The 19,689-nt window shown below is 40.1% G+C and overlaps 1 protein-coding gene across 4 annotated transcripts in view; it reads right to left on the bottom strand.

Moving 5' to 3' along the window:
- EXTL3 (exostosin like glycosyltransferase 3) overlaps positions 1-19,689 on the bottom strand; it is a 132,952-nt gene continuing 113,263 nt past the window's right edge. For all 4 annotated transcript variants that reach the window (XM_019828622.3, XM_019828623.3, XM_045055617.1 and 1 more), the window contains 3 exons: positions 17,321-17,465; positions 9,288-9,416; positions 1-3,237 (listed from right to left, as the gene is read on the bottom strand). In XM_019828622.3, coding sequence (XP_019684181.1) covers positions 3,028-3,237; positions 9,288-9,416; positions 17,321-17,465 — 484 coding nt within the window. In that variant the 3' untranslated portion in view covers positions 1-3,027. The remainder of the gene's footprint in view (positions 3,238-9,287; positions 9,417-17,320; positions 17,466-19,689) is intronic.

Raw genomic sequence — 19,689 nt, 5'->3', positions numbered from 1 at the left:
TTGAGTTAAAGTCTCCATTTATTTTTTTCTTTTTTTTACAAAAATCCAACATAAGACCATTGTGCTCATGACTGGAAAAAGGGTGGGGCGGATGGACACGGCATGGACATCAAAGAGCTTCCCCCTTCAACATATCATTTCAAAGCGGGAGCTCCCTGGGCACACACACAGGCAGCTCCTGCACAGACCACTCCACCTGCCAACACAGGACCCCAGTGACCACGAGCCGGCCCGGCCTGAGGAGCAGTCCGCACCAGACAACCACTGCCAGGAGTGCAAAGGCTCAGGACGGCCTGATGAGCACCTTGGGGAGGCTCTCACTTAGGTGAATGTCCCTCATGGTGAAAAGCGAACTGGCTACCTGGGGACAAGGATGTCCTGGGCCCTGGGTGCAAAGACTAGGCAACAAGGTGTTACCTACAGACAGCTGGAGAAACCCATGTGAGCGGTTTTCGTCTTCCAAACGAGTCACAGTTACATGGTAGAGATGACATCTGTGTTTCCCAAGGTGACCTATCAGCATCAAAGGCATGTGAAGCATGGAGCTGGGCCTCCCCCTAACCCACCTTACAAAAAGCAGCAGCCACTCACTCTCCAGTAGCACCTAACCAAGCAACATAAAAGGTCTGACTGCCCCACCTCTTGCTACTGAGGAGAGTCCCTTAAGAACATGGCCAGTGTCCTCCGGGGCCTGCTGTTCGCGGAGTCCTTCAGGTTAGTGTTCCATTCAAGTCAAAATAGTGCTCGCCCTGTCAGGGGCTCTGACATCCTAGCCCTTCTGCAGTATGCTTTGATGTCATCCATAATCTCAGACCACTCAGCTACTCCTGGATCCACCAAGAGCATTCAGGGACCAAAAACCTGGCTCCAATATATGGGGGTCCTAACACAGACTGCTCTTTTCTCACCAGGTCCCACTAAAAGTCAGTTTATGAGTTCCTCACATTAAAATAAACAAGATAAAAATAGCAGCCACATATATAGCTCAAAACACCACACTCTTTGGCTCCCCGGAGGGAAGAAGGCTACCGCTAAAAAGGATAAAGTCAGGAGTCAAGAAAAGGGTAGTTAGAAAGCTAGGATGCAGGGAGTCTGGACCCCTTTGCTGGGTTGCTGAGAAGCTGAATTGAATTTCCTGGGTAGCTGCCTCTGTGGAAGAGCCAGTGGGATGCCAGTGGGAACCTCTGGACAACACAAGTCCCAGGCGCAGCCCTGGTCTTGTCTGCCAAGGAGGAGAGGTCCCTTAGGTCCAGCTAGCCCTCCAGCTGGATGGGATCTATACGGGACAGAGTCTGGCTTCGAAATGATATTTGAAGAGACCCACTGATACAGACATGTCAGAGGAGAACGTGCCCCCAAGAAATAGAAGCACAGGGTGTCAAGGTCTGGGGAAGACGGAACTGGCTTAAGGCATGTGCATGACCAGGACAGACCTGAGCTTTTGTCCAGCTGTGGGAAACCACCTATACTCAACTTCACTGAAAGAAAGTGGGGTCCAGAAAAATGGTACAAGCCATGGGCTAAATCCCTGCCAAGTGCCTCTAATACCCTCTTCCATTCCCCTACTGCCACTACCACCAAAAAAAAAAAAAAAAAAAATAGCTTATTTCCATTTCAGTCCAAGGAATAGAAACGTAAACCTGGAGTGAAAGTGGTAATGTGAGTACAAATGCCTGTGAAATCTCAGGCTGGACTGGAGCCTAACTTAACAAATTAGATCTTCCTACCGTTCTGGCACATACCAAACCTCAAGGGGTCCTGGAACCAACCTGGCATTGGGGATCTAAAAACTACAGGTAACATAGGGTACAGGTCCAGACAAAGGCAGAGGGGAAGGTGAATTTCACCAAGGTATTTATCCCAAGGCAGGCGCCTTGCTGTAAGACTTCCCGGCCAGCCGGGTGGGGATCCGCAAAGGATGCTCACTCATTCTACGCCAGAGAGAGGAGGCCAACCCGCAAACCACTGCAGATCACACCTGGAAGTGCCTGCCAGTTCTCTGTTCTCTTACACAAGAGATAACTTTCAGGAAAGCCTGAAGCCAAAGCACAACATGTGTTTTAAAAGGAGGGCTGAACAAAAAGAGCCATCTGGGAGAGCTGTCTTCAGGTCTCACTCCTTCCTCATTCTTCTTTCCAACAGGGGAGAGAATGGGGGTGCAGGGACAAGTTCTGGGACAGCATGGCCTAATGATGAATCCTTGAAACCACTGAATCCAGCACAGGGAAGCTCCGCTGTTCCCAGAGGTGCAGGTCCTCCCCACGGACTCAAGCGACAGGAAGACGAGAGTTCCAGATCGCCGGGTGGCAACAGATGGGGGAAGGAACAAACCGACACGGCTTATCTCGTCCAGGCCCCACAGGAGGGCCAAGCCTGGCCTTCTTGTTTCTGCACAATGATGCCCTGGGGAGTGTGGAGATGATCCTTAAGGATGAGCTAGATACCATGAGGCCAGGATCCGTCTCCACCAACATACAGAACATCAGAAGACCTGATGGGTCCCTCACTTTGTGAAACAGGCAGAAATTTCAAACTCCCCCCCCCAAATATATATATATATGTATATGTATATGTATGTGAGAGTGTGTGCATCTATATACATATATACACACATATATATGTATATATACACACACATATATATAAATAAGCCTTGAATGGCAAATCTGAAACTTTTTCCTTTTAAATAATAATAATAGCTGTTACTGAATTTAAAAATCACAAACCAGCTTCCTGGGCTTATGAACTGCGTGAGTGACTCTCCGGAGTCCCCATGGTCCTCAGTGTAAGCTATCAGTCAGTGCCCTGTATAGGGAACCCCGGTGTCCTTGGACCAGGGTTCCAGGCCCAGTGTGGCCGACTTTAAGAGAAAGAAGGCTATTTCCTTTCTATTCTGCCTGCTACCTCTCCCAGCAGAGGGCGTGGGCCACCCACCCAGCGGATGTCCCTGAGGTCCTTCAATGTCTAGGAACCTTAGGAGCCATCTCCCCCTCTCTGCTCATCCTCTCTCTAAAACTTGCAATGCCCCTAGATGAACTTGAAGCACTTGGTCTTGTCGTGGGGCAGGCGGGTTTTGAAGAGCACAGAGTCCACCCTGAATTGAGTGTACAGCAGGGGCATATAGCCATACACCTTGACAAAAAAGTTGATACATTTGTGCCGCTCATGAAAGTGGGAATCATCGTGTGACAGGGCCTGAGGGCATCCTGGGCATCGGAAAGTCCACCGAGAGGTCACCTGGGAATAGGGAAGAAAGAGCAAACAGAGTGAGAATCGCAGGTGCTAGTACAACAGAAATCCTGCAGCTTAACCAATCCGATGCTTCCAATTTCCCAGGGAAGACAGTGACCCTGGGTGGCCACATTCACCCACAGAGCACATCAGGAGCCACAGCCCAGGCTCTCTTTCTGTCACATATGTATCTATATCATTGAAAAGGGTGCTCTTTCTAAATAACCTGAACTGTAGATACCAAAAGCCTTATAATGTTTAGTATTACTTGTCTCAGTAACTCCACCTCTAGTATTTATCTTGGTTGCACAGCAAGACGTAGGTATGAGATGGTTCATTTCATCAATGTTTTGCAATAGCAAGATAATAGAAAAGTACCCATCAAAAGGGGACTATTTAAATAATTATAAAATACTACACATCCATTAAAAAGAGGCTTAGGGGGACACCTGGGTGGCTCAGTCAGTTAAGTCAGACTTCAGCTCAGGTCATGATCTCCCAGCACACATGAGTTCGAGCCCGGCAACAGGCTCTGTGCTGACAGCTCAGAGCCTGGAGTCTGCTTCAGATTCTGTGTCTCCCTCTCTCTCTGCCCCTCGCCCGCTCCCACTTTATCTCTCTCTCTCAAAAATAAACATTAAAAAAATGTTTACAAAAAAAGAGGTTTAGGAAAATTATAAAGGCATGGAAAAGTGGTTATACAGCAGTAGTTACGATGATGCCCATGAAATTTCAAGAAATTAGAAAAGCATAATAAATAATTTAACAGCTTCAAGATCAGCAATGTGGCAGACCAAATGACATAAGAACACCCTCAGCACAGAGTACCTGAAAATTCAGTATGAACTATATACACCATCTCTTTAAATGTATGGCCAAGCTCGTAATGAAAGAAAGGAGATGACATGTCAGGAAAGAAGTGAAATCCTCAGAGGCCAAAATAATGAAAAAGTCTGAATCCAATGAGATAGCCAGGAGCTTTGGATTTTAATGGGCTGGGGAGGCAAGAGCTACAAAACCTTACTGGAGACTTTTTTACACACCAGGACCCAATGGAAGGCTGCATGGGTTGGAGGCAGCTCCACAGAAAGCTGTTTTCTTCCCAGTCTTAGCTCTAAGTGGAAGAGGAAACATCACCTGTGAGAATGTATAACCAACCACATGCTAGCCCTCACACACCTGAGTTATGTTACCTGTGTGTCCTGAAAAGCCCCAAGATGCTAATTTAGCTTCAACAGGTCTCAAGGTATTGACCCCAGGTGCATGGAAGAAGCAAATCCTCTCTGGCATAAATGCAGGCCTCCTTCCTACAAATGCCATAAGTAAAATCCCAAAGAATATGATTTCACAATCAAAAGTCACACACAAGAAAAGGGAATGAGCCACATGAGGGAAAATCTGCAGAAACAAACAACAGAATTAGACTCCAAAACCCTGTAAAATCACAAAACCCAAAACCCTGCAAAAATGCAGGATTATCAGATGGTTACTAGGACAATAAATGTTTATACGTGCAAGGAAATTTTGCAAGATTACTTAAGGTTTGATAAAGAAAAAAGGGATTATCAAAACAGTCCTAGAGACTGTGAAAAAGAACCAAATAAAATAGGAATGAAAAGCATACTGAATTCAATCAATGGATGGGTGTGAAGAGAAGGTCAGTGATGAAAAGTATAATAAAATTATTATAAATAGAAAATATCAACTAAAAGCTTTAAAAAATACGAAAGCAAGACTGAGAGACATGGAGAGGAGATATTGTATGACTCCATTTATATAAAGTTCAAAAAAGGCAAAGCTGATCCTGCAACAGAAAAAAAAGACCCTGACTCACTACCATTCCCTGGCTGAACTCTCAGGCCTGCTGGGAGCTGCTCCCGCCCACCCTTGCCTGTGGGAGCCGGGCCTCTCTTCGCCCTGCCCTCCCTCCAGGGCGGGTGGTATGGGAGAATGACTAAGGAACAAGGAGAAAGATGCTCAACCTCTCTAATAATCAGGCAAGTGTAAATTAAGACAATGGGATACAGTTTATACCTATCAAGTAGGCAAAAATGAAAGTTTAACAGTACCAAATGTTAATAAAGATGTGTAGGAACTGCAACTATTATACAGTGTGGGTGAGAATATCCATTGGTACATCTGTTTTGAAGATAGTTTGACATAATCAAGTATAACCGAAGGTACATGTAGCCATGACCCAGCAGAAGAGGAATGAACAGGGTGATACACGGATCTACTCCATTTGTTTCTTTCTTAAAAAAGGAAGAAAAATATATAATCTGAAACAAATAGGGCAAAATGTCAATATTTGGCAAAACTGCTGGGTACTATGCATGTTTGTTATATTCTTCCCTTTTTAAAAACATTTCATTCACATATTGTCAACCAGTAGTAAATAGCAAGCGTTCCATATATATATATATATATATATATATATATATATATATATATATAAAATAAGCACTTTATTCATATATGTACAGATGTATCTGATTCTCTGCCTTTGACAGGCCCAACGGTTCTTCACTCCTTTTCACGTGAGTGATAAAACACAAGCCTCTGGAAGGATGAAATTAACAGCATCCCAGCCAAGGGAGCTCCAGTGACACCTTACATGCTTGCCACTCTCATTTTTAGTTCCCCCTTCCTGTCTTATAATAAGCCCAACTATACAGTGAAAGAAAAGTCTGTTACATAAACACTAAAAACATGTTATTTTTAGGTTACCTAGTCCACAATACTGCCAGAACCAGAAAATTTACTGTGAACTTTTTAAAAAGCACACTACAAAAAAGTACATATTTAAAAAAAAATAAAAATAAAAAGGCTACCGCCACAGAGAACCAAAAAAAAATATGCCAAAAGGCTTGAGTAATTTTTATTTATGAACAGATATTTTAACAATTTAAAAATTATTATTACTAATATAAATTGAGGGAAGAAATTAAGCTTAAATGACTCATCCCATAATTTTTAGCTAACAAGTAAACATCACATATAGCCAATCATAGCTGTCAGCGCACAAGTCTCTAGAGTTGAACCGGGTGAGCAGTGGTCAGTGCTCCGAGGTGCTGCTCACCACACAGCCAAAAGTCTGAGGGGGTCAGGACTTCTACAGAGGTGGTCCCTGTGAAGGAGCCCACCAGGCCCCCCCACTTCCCAGTTCTCACAGGATCCTTGTGGTGTACAGGAAGTAGTGAGTTACCACTTTTTCCACCACCCTCACTGAAACAGGAGATGGGTGTCAAGAATTCATCAAAAGGGGCACCTGGGTTGTTTAAGTGTCTGACTTCAGTTCAGGTCGTGATCTCGTGGTTCATGAGTTCAAGCCCCGTGTTAGCCTCTGTGCTGGTATCTCAGAGCCTGGAGCCTGCTTCGGATTCTGTCTCCCTCTCTAGACTGTACATAATACAGTGTTTTATAATATATAAATACATATCCCAAAATGTATAGAAAGGTATTTTATAAATGCACTGGGGTTGCTGTCTCAAATTTATTTTTACTGCTGGGGCACATAATTAGAAACCACTGCTTTAGTGAGAACAGCATAAAATATCTTTTTGTGTCAAATGGCATCATTTGCAGGGTTAGGGGCTTCTCTGTGGTTAGATGGTGTCTGGGATGAGGAGGAAGATTTTCAGGTATAGGGAGAACAGAGTAGAATACTGGACATAGATGCTGTTTGATAATATCCTTCTCTTGATGAATCCTTTTTTTTTTTTTAATGTTTGTTTATTTTTGAGAGACAGAGAGAGAGAGGGAGGGAGGGAGAATGAGAATCTCAAGCAGGCATCACAGCACAGAGCCTGACGAGAAGCTGGATCCCATGACCCTGAGTTCATGACCTGAGTCAAAATCAAGAGTCGGATGCTCAAATGACTGAGCCACCCAGGAGCACCTACAATATTAACATTTTTCAAAGAACACTGCTAATCGTATAAAACAGTCATACCTGCTTAATCATAACAAGGGAGGGAATATAGTTTGATAGTGAAAATTTGAAGTAGTTAAAGGGAAAAAAAGAATTACTATTTTAGAACATAAAATAGCACATATACCTAATACTATTAAAATTAGGTAAATTAATTGAAATATTTAGCTCAAACTGGTTCTATACATCACTGGACTCAGAATTTGAAGGAATTAACTTAAGAATTTGAAGACATTCTTAATTTATTGACTTTTGACTTAAGAAAGTCATCCTAATCTTGAACTCTTATATTCTCACAGAACTGAGAAAATTCACAGAGAATACTTATTTTTCAAGTTTTTACTTGGTAAGGATCATGTATACCAAGTGCAAATTATTTGTGTCTAACTCTCTACACTGAAGAGATGGTTTGGCTCATGAAACACTGGCCTAATATGGTAGACAAACACGCTTTAATAAGGATGAAAAATTCATCATGTCTGTGAGTGCTTCAGGTGACTGATGATATTATTAGGTACCTAATCACTCAGATACTTTAAATTTTCATGGATAATGTCTTCTGATCTACTAGGGAAGTATAAATAGAAGCATACATCTTGGATGAAGTTTAGTCCCTGGTCACATAAGAAAGGATGAAGAAAGAAAAGAAAATTGCACCAATCATTAATTTCTGAGAACCCTGTCTCTTTAGCTTAACGTTTATAAGGAAGTGTGCTTATCTGTTTAACATCACATAAAATGAAAACAAAGATTTTCATTTAATATTTAATTAGTTTAGTATCTATCACTGCACCTGGGAAACATACTATACTTTTATATAAGTAACTGTAATGATTATTATTCACAGTTTAAAAAAAAATTTTGGTGCATTGTTTTGCTAATTATTTTTCTCTTGTGAGGCTTTAGCAGAAGGCCCAGGAATAGAAAAAAAACTATGGAGTAATCTGGAGTTAAGTTATAATGCTGAGCCATACTTGGGAAAAGGTTTGATTAGGCATAAATGAATGCATAAGGCCTCCGATTGTTTTTCTTTCTTTCCTTTTATGCTTTGTTGCATGGACCCAGGGTCCTCTGTTTACCACTCTGCTACCACTACAGATATGACTGGAGTATCATTAGCATATGCTGGTGGTTACTTCGTCTATAACTTACCTTCAAAATATAAGAGGAATGAAATATCCGCCCAATTATTATTAATTAATACGTGAAGGTAAACTTATTATTTTATAAAATTAAATAATATGCCTTTTAAACAATAAAGACAACAGGATCTTAATCAGCTTTTTAATTTTTAACCTCAAGGACAGCAGGTGTGAATCCATAACATAAATACTGACAGAACAGTTATAAATACTATTAGTTTGAACTGACAAACAGATTCTCAAATATTAACTGCTGCAAGGTCCTTACCAGGCCGACCCTCATCCCTACCAGAAGAGCTTTCACTTGTCTGAACCTGCGATGATGACATAAAAGGTTATGTAACCAGTCTCTCTGTGCACAGAGTATGGAGTTATTATATTCTGGTCAAATCTATTCACTAACTCAAAGACAAAAACAGAATTCAAATTTCTAGAATCCAGAAGGTACTGATGATTTGTTTTTTGAGTAAATGCCTTTCATAGCACTACTTATGTGCCAGGCACTATTCTTAGAGCTTTACGTATGTTAACACAGAAACCTTACATTTTTTATGCCATGGATCTATGGAAAAGTTAGTAACTACCATACTTTCAAAGCAATGGTGAACATAAATAATACTTCAAGATGCAGCAACAAATGTAATGTGATATGAAAATATCTGTCAGTTCTATTGGTGACAAATCAGTTACTGTAAATACTCTTAGGAACTGTAGCATGTTTGATAACTTATGGAAATGCTAACTCCAGTTAGAGATTAGTGAAAATTAAAGATGTAACATTTTCCCCATCCAAGTTCCAAACCCTCCGGGTTCTGTCCATTTACGCCTTAGCGGCAGAGAGCCCCTGTATGAACAACTCACTTAACTCTGCAACAACTGCAGATGAGGACTCTGAGGTACGGTTCATTACCTATTGCACTACCACAAAATAAGTGACTGAAGTACACATGCACCCCCAGTTCCAGAAGTATTGGCACCCTCACCTTGATGGGGGGTTTCCGAGTGATGTGGGAGACAAGGAAGTTCATGGCAATGTCCTCACAGTTGATATATTCATCCACCATATCTCGGATGGCCTGGGGCATCACGTAAGAATACAGGTAGGCATAATACTGTCAGGGGTAGAAAAAGAATCACATACTCTGTTAGAGGCCACAGTTCTTTGGCTTTCAGCAAAAACATACATGGATCTAGGAGCTGTTAGGAAGTGTAATGGGGGTGGGAGGGCTGGGTGTGAAAATCATTAGTGGAATCGCTACTGGCATTTATTTAGGGGGTTGCGGCCAAGGATGCTAAACATCCTACAAGGCAGATCTTCTGCAATAATAAATAATTTTCCCGTCCAAATCGCCATTATCACCCCCCTTTGAGGATCAAAAGTTCATTTTACAACAATATAAAGATTTTTTCAAATTAGGTCAGACAGTGGTTCAGTTGAACATTCTGTGACAACGACAATAAGGGATAAGTGAGGGGGAAAGCCTGGTTATTGAGCCATAAAACATCCAATCCCTCAGTTCCTCTACATATGCATTCTAGAATCTGATTATTTCTCAACCATTGCCATAGGCTACTCCCTGCTCCAAGCCACCATCATCTCTTGCCTGGATTATTCATACTGTCCCCTAAACAGTTTCCCTGCTGTCATATTTTCTTCCCTACAGTCCGTTCCATGCACAGCAGGGTGATCATGTTCAAACACAAGTCCAAACATGCCAGTCCAAAACCCTTCAACAGCTTTTCATTTCACTCAGAGTAAAAGCCTACTTTCTTTCTTTTTTTTTTAATGTTTTATTTTATTTTTGAGAGAGAGAGTGACAGAGTGAGAGCAGGAGAAGGGCAGAGAGAGAGGGAGACACAGATTCTGAAGCAGGCTCCAGGCTCCGAGCTGTCAGCACAGAGCCTGACACGGGGCTCAAACCCAAGAACCACAAGATCATGACCCGAGCTGAAGTCAGATGCTTAACCGAATGAACTACCCAGGCGCCCCAAAGTCTACATTCTGAAAATTGTCCTGAAAGGCCCAGAAAATGGTGTGCGAAAGCTGGCTCACACCTGCTAATGAATATCAATTGCTAACCAAGAATTTTGTGAGACTGTTTAGGAATTCTGTGAGCGTGTTATGAAAAATAGCCATTACTAAAAATATAATCACATAAACTTAAAATTAAATAAGTTATATTAAAACCAATAAATACCTAAAGCACATCACTTAATTAGCTTACTATTATTTATTACATTTTACTGTTATCTTCAGGTTGTTTATATCTACCATATCTGGATGGTGAAAATAGTATATAATGGTGCAGAACTGCCCATCCCTTCCTAACTTCAAGTTCAGTGACTCATGTCCATAGCTTGAAATCAGTCGCAGCAAGAATACTTATACCACAGAAAAGGACAAATGCTATAAAACAAGGCAATAATTAATTATGATGTGTTGCAATGTGCTAATGATGAATGAATAGGTAAGGTGCCCAGTAAAACGGATTTATATATTTTATTACCTTAAATAGTTAGAATCTATGTAGTGAAATAATGATAATAAAATTTTTGTACCACATAGTGGTTTGCTGGTTACCTTACGGCAAAGTACTTAAGTGAACTTAAAAGATGAATTATACATTTTTCTCTTTCTATATCATCTTTCTATAAGACAGATGATTAAAATTTGTTGACTCTTTATTTTTTTTAAGTGTTATTTATTTTGAGAGAGAGAGAGAAAGAGAGAGCAAGTGAGGTGCACAGTGACAGGGAGACAGAGAATCCCAAGCAGGCTCTTTGATGTTAATGCCGAGCCCGAAGTAGGGCTTGATCTCACAAAATAAAAGATCCTGATCTGAGCCAAAATCAAGAGTGGGATGCTTAACTGACTGAGCCACCCAAGTGCCTGTCGACCCTTTAAATGGACAGTGGCTGCCATTAGTGTGCAAATGAGAACATAGGTAGAGAATATAATCCATATCCTCAACAAGGGAAGGTGACATGAAAACAAGAAGAAAGAACTGCCTTCTTTTAAAAATATGGAGAAGAGAATAGCCAAAGTAATTTTGAAGAAGAAGACCAAAGCAGGAGGCATCACAATCCCAGACTTTAGCCTCTACTATGAAGCTGTAATCATCAAGACAGCATGGTATTGGCACAAAAACAGACACATAGACCAATGGAATAGAATAGAAACCCCAGAACTAGACCCACAAATGTATGGCCAACTAATCTTTGACAAAGCAGAAAAGAATATCCAATGGAAAAAAGACAGTCTCTTTAACAAATGGTGCTGGGAGAACTGGATAGCAACATGCAGAAGATTGAAACTAGACCACTTTCTCACACCATTCACAAAAATGAACTCAAAATGGATAAAGGACCCGAATGCGAGACAGGAAACCATCAAAACCCTGGAGGAGAAAGCAGGAAAAGACCTCTCTGACCTCAGCCGTAGCAATCTCTTACTTGACACATCCCCAAAGGCAAGGGAATTAAAAGCAAAAATGAACTACTGGACCTTATGAAGATAAAAAGCTTCTGCACAGCAAACAACCAACAAAACTAAAAGGCAACCAACGGAATGGGAAAAGATATTCGCAAATGACATATCGGACAAAGGGCTAGTATCCAAAATCTATAAAGAGCTCACCAAACTCCACACCCGAAAAACAAATAACCCAGTGAAGAAATGGGCAGAAAACATGAACAGACACTTCTCTAAAGAAGACATCCGGATGGCCAACAGGCACGTGAAAAGATGCTCAACATCGCTCCTCATCAGGGAAATACAAATCAAAACCACACTCAGATATCACCTCACGCCAGTCAGAGTGGCCAAAATGAACAAATCAGGAGACTATAGATGCTGGAGAGGATGTGGAGAAACGGGAACCCTCTTGCACTGTTGGTGGGAATGCAAACTGGTGCAGCCACTCTGGAAAACAGTGTGGAAGTTCCTCAAAAAATTAAAAATAGACCTACCCTATGACCCAGCAATAGCACTGCTAGGAATTTACCCAAGGGATACAGGAGTACTGATGCATAGGGGCACTTGTACCCCAATGTTCATAGCAGCACTCTCAACAGTAGCCAAATTATAGAAAGAGCCTAAATGTCCATCAACTGATGAATGGATAAAAAAATTGTGGTTTATATACACAATGGAGTACTACGTGGCAATGAGAAAGAATGAAATATGGCCCTTTGTAGCAACATGGATGGAACTGGAGAGTGTGATGCTAAGTGAAATAAGCCATACAGAGAAAGACAGATACCATATGGTTTCACTCTTATGTGGATCCTGAGAAACTTAACAGAAACCCATGGGGGAGGGGAAGAAAAAAAAAAAAAAGAGGTTAGAGTGGAAGAGAGCCAAAGCATAAGAGACTCTTAAGAACTGAGAACAAACTGAGGGTTGATGGGGGCTGGGAGATGGGTATTGAGGAGGGCACCTTTTGGGATGAGCACTGGGTGTTGTATGGAAACCAATTTGACAATAAACTTCATCTATTGAAAAAATAAAAAAATTAAAAAATAAAAATATGGAGAAGACATTATGAACACAAATGTTTAGAAGTATTTCCACCATTATGTGATTATGATTGATGCCATAAATAAACGCTTTCATGTTGTACATTTAAAAAAAATAAAAACTTGTAGCTTGTTTAAAAATATTTTAAATGAAAAGTTTCAATGGATTTAGAACCTACTCTAAGAAAAACTAACACTTTCTCATTAGTTTCCTTAAAAAAAACAAAAGGCATTTCAGAAGATGAAAATTCTAAGTGGATTTTAACAAAATGCTACCAAATTAGTGGATGAATATCATGACTTAATAAGCCCAGCAATGTGGCATTTCTTACATGGACAGTGACTAAAACCAAGTATCAAATATATGCTTACTTTAGAAATAGATCTGAGTACCCAAGTGGCTCAGTTGGTTAAGCAGCCAACTTCAGCTCAGGTCATGATCTCACAGATCGTGGGTTCAAGCTCCGCATCAGGCTCTGTGCTGACAGCTCAGAGCCTGGAGCCTGCTTCCAGTTCTGTGTGTGTGTGTCTGTCTGTCTGTCTCTCTGCCCCTCTCCAGCTCATGCTCAGTATTTCTCCCTCAAAAATAAACATTAAAAAAAAAAAAGAAATAGATCTCTGACTTGCCATAAGACAGTGTCAAATTAAGGTTTTAAAAGATAATACACCTGAAACTAATATAACACTGTATGTTAACTGGAATTAAAACAAAAAAAAAGGAAAGAAGGAAGGAAGGAAGGAAGGAGGAAAGGAGGGAGGAAGAAGAATATTCAATCATTTGCTTTCACTAAAATATAAAAATTCAGTAAGAATATCATTTTGAAACTTTATTTCATCTTTATCTCAACATTATAAAATTTCTGTAAGTACAGTAGTGCATATAAATAAATACACACATATATGAGGTACAGGTTTAAAATTTTTTATTGATTGGTACTTATAAACAGAAAACTTGATTTCTCAAATCAGGGATGACCAACTTCATTGCTTTCAAGGACCAAACAAGTAAGGTAAATAAATAAGTGACACTTTAAAGAAACTGGTGTAAGAAAAATAAAGAGACGTGGGGCAAATAAGTGCATACAAGCCCATCAGCAGGGGACAGTGACTACACAGCTTCAGGCAATTGGTGCCAGGCAGGAAGAACACCCACAAATGACCTGATCTTCATGTTCACCGAAGTCCAGATGTTTGTGTAAACTTCTCTGGTGTTTAAAACCTGGCAGTGCATGGGATGGCATTAGGGGACTAAATAAACATTTCTGTTAGCCACAGAAGGCTTGAGGGCTGCTACTCTATAACCTTTGCTCTAGATTTTCAAATAGAAAAAAAAAAAAACACCCTGAGGTTTATTAAGTAAATTATTTATTACTTAAAAGTGAAGGGATATGGCTATTGTAACTTTTAAAGAGCAATCAGAATTTGAGAACAGGCAGACTTTTCAGAAGGCAAGTAAATTCTTAAGGTATGAGTAGCAATGCTAAAATTGGTGGCTCTTTCTCAGGTGACCAGTAGGAAAATAAATGACTCCAGTTAAGTATGGTTTCTCAGCCGATAGTTTCTAATCCTACTTGCAACTCCTATCCAACCAAAGCCCACCCATGTTTGGAAAATAAGCACAAGGGTGAGATTCAAGATGGAACAAGCAGATCAGCTTCACACATTAAGTTTTAAAAAGAAAAAAAAATCTGAAAGTTTAATGATTTCTTAGTCTAGTTCAAAATGTCCCTAGTAAGATGGCTTTCAAGGTTCTGTTTGAGGTGGGTCACAAGATGCCACCACAGGTAATATGAAATACATGAGGGGGCGCCTGGGTGGCGCAGTCGGTTAAGCGTCCGACTTCAGCCAGGTCACGATCTCGCGGTCCGTGAGTTCGAGCCCCGCGTCAGGCTCTTCTGGGCTGATGGCTCAGAGCCTGGAGCCTGTTTCTGATTCTGTGTCTCCCTCTCTCTCTGCCCCTCCCCCGTTCATGCTCTGTCTCTCTCTGTCCCAAAAATAAATAAACGTAGAAAAAAAAAAAATTAAAAAAAAAAAAAAAGAAAAAAAAAAAGAAATACATGAGGGACAAAAGATTGGAGAAACTTGGGATGTCAGTTTGAAGTTTGAAGAGGGACATATAGGGGATGTCCTGAAAACATCATTAGGTATAGGAGTACAGAATTCAGGCAACAGCCAAGGCTGGAATATAGACACAGAAATCACCAGCCTGTAGATGTTAATCCACAAGGCCTTGAGATATGAGAGAATGTCTAGGGAAAACACAAAGTGAGAAGAGCACTAGATACAGAAGCCAGAACTCTAAGACACTTCAACATTTATGGGAAAAAGACTGTGCAAGTTGCCCAGGATGAGAGAGGGCATGGAGTGGAGATCAGGATGATGGGCCACGTGCCAATGTCTTTGATGACGAGGAAGAAATAACTAGGAGGTTCCTAGGTGGAAGCAACAAGACAGATGCTCAAATGAGACTCAAATGAGATTTTATATGAGAGCTGAGAATTGTCTGGAAGTGTCATTGGTAAGCAATAAAAATGATTCTCTGTACCTTCCCTGCTCCAAAGTACATATCTGGGGAAATGAGCAGACTAAATCACTGTCCCAGGAAGAAATATAGGAACAGGGTAAAGGGGAAGCACTGTCCTCAGAGAAAAGTCAGGTATTAATCAGGTCAAGGAAACAGAAGAGGTATTCTGTGAAGTGAGGGGTGCAGGGAATTGGCTATCTAAGAAAAGGGATTCTTCAGAGCCCAGAGGAAGTACTTGGAAGGAAAGGTATAGAGCAACACTATCTAAGATATATTATGTGAGTCACATCTCTAGTAGCCACATTTTTAAAAAGTAAAAGAAACAGTATGGGAATGCAAGCTGGTACTGCCACTCTGGAAAACAGTATGGAGGTTTCTTCAAAAACTAAAAATAGAACTACCCTACAAACCAGCAACTGCACTACTAGATATTTATCCAAGGGATACAGGTGTGCTGTTTCGAAGGGACACATGCACCCCAATGTTTATAGCAGCACTATCGACAATAGCCAAAGTATGGAAAGAGACCAAAGGTCCATCCATGGATGAATGGATAAAAAAAATGTAGTATATATATACAATGGAGTATTACTCGGCAATCAAAAAGAATGAAATCTTGCCATTGGCAACTACATGGATGGAACTAGAGGGTATTATGCTAAGTGAAATTAGTCACAGAAAGACAAAAATCATATGACTTCACTCATAAGAGGACTTTAAGAGACAAAACAGATGAACATAAGGGAAGGGAAACAAAAATAACACAATAACAGGGAGGGGGACAAAACATAAGAGACTCATAAATATGGAGAACAAACAGAGGGTTACTGGAGTAGGTGTGGGATGGAGGATGGGCTAAATGGGTAAGGGTAACTTAGGAATCTACTCCTGAAATCGTTGTTGCACTATATGCTAACTAACTTGGATGTAAATTAAAAAAAAAATTAAATTAAAAAAAGAAACAGTAAAATTAATTAGAACATATTTTATTTAACCCAGTGTATCCAAAATAATTGCATTTTAACATACAATCAATATAAAAATTATTAATGAGATAGTGTACATTCTTTCTTTCATGCCAAATTTTCAAAATCTGGTGTGCACTTTATACTTACAGCTCATCTCAATAATGACCAGTCACATTTCAAGTACTCAATAGCCACGTGTGGCCAGTGGCTACTTCATAGTATAGACAAGATACAGATGAAAGATGAGTCAGGAGCAAAAACATTTAGCAATAACAATACAGGAGAAAAGTAATGACTGCAGGGGTATGCATTTTGGATATTCATTAAAAACTGGGATGCATGCCATGGTGAAAGCTCTAAGGAATAAACAAAACTTGCACAACCACTACAGAGGCTCATAGTGGGGTCTGATAGTGTGGGTTAGCCTGAATCAGAAGAGAATCAGCCAGGCCATGTCTAGGATGGCAATGGTAAAACAACAGTATTTAGCCCAAAGCTCCCAGTTTTAAGGATGAGAGCCAATGCCCAGAAAGGTAAACTAATTTCCCTAATGGCCTACATGCAATCGTGCAGGCAGCCTTACTACCTTGACTTTTTATTCCAGAGTTGCTTTGAGCATCTTGAAAACAATCTTTAAAAATAGAAATAACTTACTTCTAGCATAAAAGGAACATATAAGAGGGGCACCTGGGTGGCTCACTCAGTTAAGTGTTGGTCTTCGGCTCAGTTCATGATCTCACACTTTGTGGGTTCGAGCCCCACATCGGACTCTGTGCTGACAGCTCAGAGCCTGGAGCTTGCTTTGCATTCTGTCTCCCTCTCTCTCTGCCCCTCCCCCACTCACACTCTGTCCCTCAAAAATGAATAAACATTTAAAAAAATTAAAAGAAAAAAAATGAACATATAAGAAACATTAGGATGGCTAACTTTAGGGTAGCATTTCACTACCACCCAAAGGCTCAACTCTTAACCAAGTTCATGCCAATCTTATCAAGCTTTTTCTTACCTTGTGAAAGAAGGCAGCACCTGTCAGCACCATGGACAGCTCACAGGAGTAGTTGGAGTTGTAGAGCCAGGACTGATGAGGGATGTCCCACGCATGGTAACGGCCAGGGAAACCCACAATGCGGTCCCGTGCTTCTCTCCACACCCTTGAAAAACACAGGTATATGCACACACCTGAGTATGAAGCTCTAAGATAACCAGAAAGTTTAAAATTACCGTCTCTATCTTGCAGGCTCTGGTCCTTGGGCTGTTACTTCTTTTTTCCTTTAAAAGGTTTTCCTTTAAATAACAAGATCAATCAATCACAGGCCAAACAGGATAAAAACAAGCAAAGAGTGCCACATGTAGTTTCCTTAATAAGCACTTGCTTACTGCTCTTCTAACTTCTGGCAGCCAGCACCTCTCTAAGCCTTTACAGAAAGAACAAGCTGGAATAACATGGAAAGGAGTTAACTAGAAGTCAAGAGTCTCCAAAATGGGGTATGAACAGCAATCTGCTAACGAGTAGAAAGAAATAATCAATTTCTACTTCTATTTATTTTTAATCTCAATTTCCAAAAAAAGTTGTTATATTTTTATGTGCTATTTTCTATTTTTTTCTGTTCTATTTTCTATTTTTTATTTTTATTTTTTCTCAAAAGTTTTGTTTTACATGAGCATAATATGTTAGTACAGTAGGACTTGTATATAATTTATGTATATTGCATACATAACTGTTCTTTTACTGAGGGTACACCATTAAAAAAAAACTTGGAGCCCACTGGTTTAACCACAGGAGACTATTGCTTGGAGTAGGCGCAACAGTCTTAATTCCTGAACTGAGCACAGCTGAGGCCGAAACCTGTACCATCAAAAGAAGTGGTCTATAGGACTACACAAATGAAAGATTCATAAATGCATGAAATAACAAATTCAGAATTCAGTATGTTTCCAGGCTAAACTTTTATATAATCCCTAAATTTATAGGTAAGGTAGGACAATAAAATTGGTTCCCCAATTTCACAGGCTAAAATCATAGAGCTGAAAGTACTTATCGTCTACAGAACCCTACAAGCTGTAGAAGTGCTTCTAGTTTCATAAGCAATGAACCACCATATCCCCACTCCATCTCACCCCCAGAGATTTAAACTGCCTGAAAAACTCTCTCATCACTTACATGGAGTTTCAATTCCTAAAACACAAAAAAGATTTCATTCCAAAAGACTTCCTCTCCTATTAAGTTTGAAAGCAATTAATCTAGTCCAATACACCAGAAACCACAACTTCTATCACAATATAACAGCCTCCTAGGTGGCCTTCTGCCATCTCCTAGCCAAGTCTTACCTCTGTCCTAATTTATCTCTTAAGAAGGACTCCAAATTACTAGCCCAAAGAGCTACAAGAAGTTTTTATTATATACTTTGACATTTACAGAATGTAAGAATTACTAACAAATACCACCAGGATATCCAAATGTTCTACCAATACTCCTAAAAATATTGATCTCTTCAAATGCCTATTACTTCTACTAGTCCTGAAATAGCAGCAGAAAGAATAAGAAACTGAATTTTTAAAAAATTTTTTTTAACATTTATTCATTTTCTGAGAGACAGAGAGAGACAGAGCATGAGCGGGAAAGGGGCAGAGAAACGGATACACAGAATCCAAAGAAGGCTCCAGGCTCTGAGCTGTCAGCACAGAGCCCGACGCAGGGCTCGAACTCATGAACTGCGAGATCATGACCTGAGCCGAAGTCGGACGCTCAACCAACTGAGCCACCCAGGCGCCCCAGAAACTGAATATTTTAATCATCTGATTTGGCTAATTTAAGTCAATATAATGCAATTAGTCCTTAATAAGACAGAATCTCATTTGCTACATACATGGTATCAAAAGGTACCGTATCTAATTTGTTTTAAGGGCTGCCAACCATGATATAGTCAATTATATATTAAATAATAATAAATAAGGCTAATTATATATCATAAAAATATGGTTAATTAGCTATTAAATAATAAGGGGAAAAATCAATACGGAAGCACTGGTATGAGATAAATTCAGATAAAGGCTTAAATAAATTCTTGGGGCAATGCATCAGTAGTTTTAGACGGTATGGTCTCAGTGAATATTTGAAAGTTAGGCATTTTAAAATATTGACTATAAATAATGCTACTGATTTACATATAAAAACAAAGGACGTAATCAGTTCCTTAACCTTATACTCAACCTGCGCTGCACTAAATATGTTTAACTCATGTGCCATATTATAATAGGTCATGCTTTGGTATGCCTTACCCTTAATGAATTATTCTTTAAATGTGCTAATGTTCTAATTACCAACACACTACAATCGGTTATTAGGCACATAAAAAGATACTCAACATCATTAGT

This window comes from Felis catus, chromosome B1 (genome assembly GCF_018350175.1).
Source record: "Felis catus isolate Fca126 chromosome B1, F.catus_Fca126_mat1.0, whole genome shotgun sequence".
Taxonomy (NCBI): Eukaryota; Metazoa; Chordata; class Mammalia; order Carnivora; family Felidae; genus Felis; species Felis catus.
This window is presented reverse-complemented; position numbering and strand designations above follow the sequence as displayed.